The sequence below is a fragment of the Rhincodon typus genome, chromosome 38 (assembly GCF_021869965.1).
Source record: "Rhincodon typus isolate 14 chromosome 38, sRhiTyp1.1, whole genome shotgun sequence".
In the NCBI taxonomy this organism is placed as follows: domain Eukaryota; kingdom Metazoa; phylum Chordata; class Chondrichthyes; order Orectolobiformes; family Rhincodontidae; genus Rhincodon; species Rhincodon typus.
Window position 1 is genome coordinate 609532 of NC_063369.1, and position 3301 is coordinate 612832.

General features: G+C 38.9%; 1 protein-coding gene across 2 annotated transcripts in view; it reads right to left on the reverse strand.

Annotated features, from left to right (window-relative positions):
• The window catches only part of slc44a2 (solute carrier family 44 member 2), a 76871-nt gene continuing 73570 nt past the window's right edge, over window positions 1-3301 (reverse strand). The window contains exon 22 of one of the 2 annotated variants that reach the window (XM_020517152.2): window positions 1-1553. In XM_020517152.2, the coding sequence (XP_020372741.2) occupies window positions 1462-1553 (92 nt within the window). In that variant the 3' untranslated portion in view covers window positions 1-1461. Of the gene's footprint in view, window positions 1554-1640; window positions 2442-3301 lie in introns of those variants that run through there. The other variant, XM_048617903.1, reaches the window with a different exon arrangement.

A 3301-nucleotide genomic window follows, 5' to 3' on the forward strand; every position in this document is an offset into this window, starting at 1 on the left:
TGGTTTTAGAAAGTGATATAATTAGGCACTTTTAATTTAATACAGAATGTGGCAAGAACCAGACCTGCGGAAACAATCTGTTACATGCCAGGTTTAAATTCCAACAACTCTTGACATGAATACATCCAAAACAGCCTCCTTAGTTTACAAAAGTAACATTAACAATTTATTTCATTAGCTAACCGCGGCATGCATAAAAACAGATTGGCAGTATACCCAACTGTTATAGTTGTATGAGCAAGCAATATCTAGACAACTTTACTTAGCCAGTTAACATTGCAATTTAATTTATAGAGTAAAGCTGTCTCTTTGTCATTGTTAAAATAACATTTTAAAATCCCAGTAAAACAAACAAGCTGCCGAGTTAGGCTGAGCCTTCTGATTGAGGGAGGTTTGTATCTAACGCTTGGATTTAACAAGGTTCTTGGAAAATGTCAATTATTTAAAAACAGCTATTTTCTCATTCTTATCTTTAACATAGGAACATTAAATTCTATTGCCAAACTTCAAGAGTCTAAGGAAGTGAATTCAATATCAAATCTTGAAGTGGCAGTTTTCTTTAAATATATATGCTATTTGTGACAGCATGAAGAGCACATGATTTAAACATCCCTGAATGGGTTACTTACTCGCTTAAAACAGAAAACAAAACAAAGCAACTCATAGCAAGCCATCAGAAGCTGCAATAATGCTATTGAAACTTCAGGACTTTTTAGTTTGGAAGATTATGGGCATTTGACATTCAATTTACTCTTAGCACTTCTCTGGAGTAGGACACAAACTGCACTAATTTTGGGGACGAGACCAGAACACATCAGTTGCTCATCTCAAATGTCTCAAGGCTGTTGTATAAAAGGCTCACACTTGAAGAATGAGTGTGAGTGGGATACTGGAAATCTGAGCACTCCTGGAATCCATACACAAGGCAAGAGTTATTACAGTCAGGAGGTCGGGGAGAAAATTCAGCACGTGCACTTACAAGTTGATGTACAGTAAACTGCCTGTGTAACAGGCAAAAATGCATAAAGTTCTATCACATGTAGCAAACAAAGCTAAGTGGAGCACTAAAGACAGTTCATAGTGCATGAAAACTTAGCTTGAGTTTATTAATGCCATCTGAACCTGTCCGTGACATTGCAGCAATTGGTCTGAAGCAAGTGTCTGCCACCTAACTGCAGACAAGCGAGCTTTCTTCCTCTTAAGTTTATGAAACCCAAAGTCTCCCAGACATTAACAACCTAATTTTATCTCAAAATATGACCCCTTTTTGGAACATTAAGGTAGAGGTAGAGACAGCAGTAATGCAGATAAACCTGTCACACCTGGGACCTTAGCCACTGCTGACTGCACACCAAAGTCTAGCACTCTTCATTCACTGTATTAGTGGCAAGGTTGATCCAGAAGGATTCCATGTTCTTTAGATACAGGCTTGACTCTAGTTGCAGGCTGCACTCTAAGTCTTCATTCATTTTTTTTTCTCAGGATCTTCAGGAGTGCCTTGGACATGAAATAGGGTCGTTCATTCGAACCATCATTCCTCTCCAGGTCTTCCACTGCATGGACAGCAACATCATAATCATATTTGTCAATAAGATTAACAAATTTAAGGTCAACTTCAATCTAGAAACTGGGTGCAAAATTAGTACGCAAACACCTACTACAGTTGACCCTGTGCTGTCAAAGCAGCCTCTTAAAATGATGGCCACACATCCATGGATGCAGTTCAGAAAAGTATACCTTTAGCTGAAGGCTGATCAAAGAAAAAAAAATTGTTTCCAGTGAAAGTGTCAGATTGCAAAGAAATTTAAGTGGAGAAGTGAGTAATAAGTAATTGAGTAGCTACTATCATTTGAGTGTAGAAATTCTATTGAAGTTGTCATTGAACTATTCCAGAGTTGTCTCAACTGAAAGCTCTCAACCTCCATACGAATTTTTAGGCAGTGACAATTAAGTCTAATTTGGTTGTCCCTTATTCATAAACCAATCTGCATCTCTCAACCTCTCACCTCATCTCTCAATCTAGTCCAAATAACAATTATTTCTTGTATCCATTAGATCTGTTCACTTCACTCTCCCTAGGAGTTTATTCCACAATTTGATTATTGTTTTGGAAAGAAAAATGGCTTCCAACACAATCCAGTACCAATAGAAATATGCCCACCTTCACACTGTTAGTTAACAGTTAACTAACAAGGAGAATTTTGCAGCAGCATGACAAAAGGCTGTAGTTTAGTGACAGGCTCCTCCCAGGGCATCTCATTAATGATGTTCTTCATTAGTCTAGTAGTAGTGACTGTGCCTCATTGCAGTAGCTCTCAGTCACTCCTCTTGAATCTGTGGTGTCTGAGAGTAGCTTTCCTTTTTGTACAGAATGTCGCGCAGATCCGGCGATGAATAATACGGTCTCTCTGCGGAGCCATTGTTCCGCTCCAGATCTTCACCTGGTTTCCCAGCAGCAGAAGCAGAAAGGCAGAAGAATTCAAACACATCCCCGTGCAGAAGTGATGAATGGAGGCAGATAGTGCAACAGCAAACGAGGAAAGGAGAGAGTGAAAAAGAGAAAGCAGCAAGTAACGATTACAGTCAGTAAAAGGAAATGATGTCACAAAAATACAGACAAAGCTTAGTAATAAGCAATCAGAAAAAACAGAGACCATTGGAAATACAAATGTGTCGGTATCGCAAGAGAGCAGACCTGCTATGGGATTTAGAATTCCTTTCCTAAAATCAGAGACTTCTCCAGGTTCTGCCACCTTACTTAAAAAAAAAACTGTGGAGATGTGATGTGGATAAACTTTACAGACTGAATTCCCTTGGATGTGTTGATAGGACTAGCCAGCTGTGCACCTGTAGGATTACTTCAAAACTCATGTTTGTAAATGTAAAAGAACAGAGGTACAGAAGATGAGCTGATCAAGAACAATGCTGCAGATTTAAGGTTATTATTGGTGCTTGATCAATATCTATAACCATGAGCAGAAGGTTAATTGCGTCACCCGAACTGGGAATGCATTGCAACCAGATTCCATAACGGTTAGAGGATCTAACCATGGCCAGTTTACCCAATGAAGTCAGGATCATGGATTAGTTCTGGATTCAGACCTATAGCCATACTGATTTCATTCCCATTTCAAACCAACAGATGGAACAACAGTGTTGGAGAAAATACAAATGAGTAGATAGGAGAAAACGTAAAATAAAGAGGGGAGGATTGTAAGCAAACAGATTCAATGACCTGATAAACCCATACTGACCCTAATAACAAGGCTAGTTACAGGCAGACATTTGGAAATCAGAAACA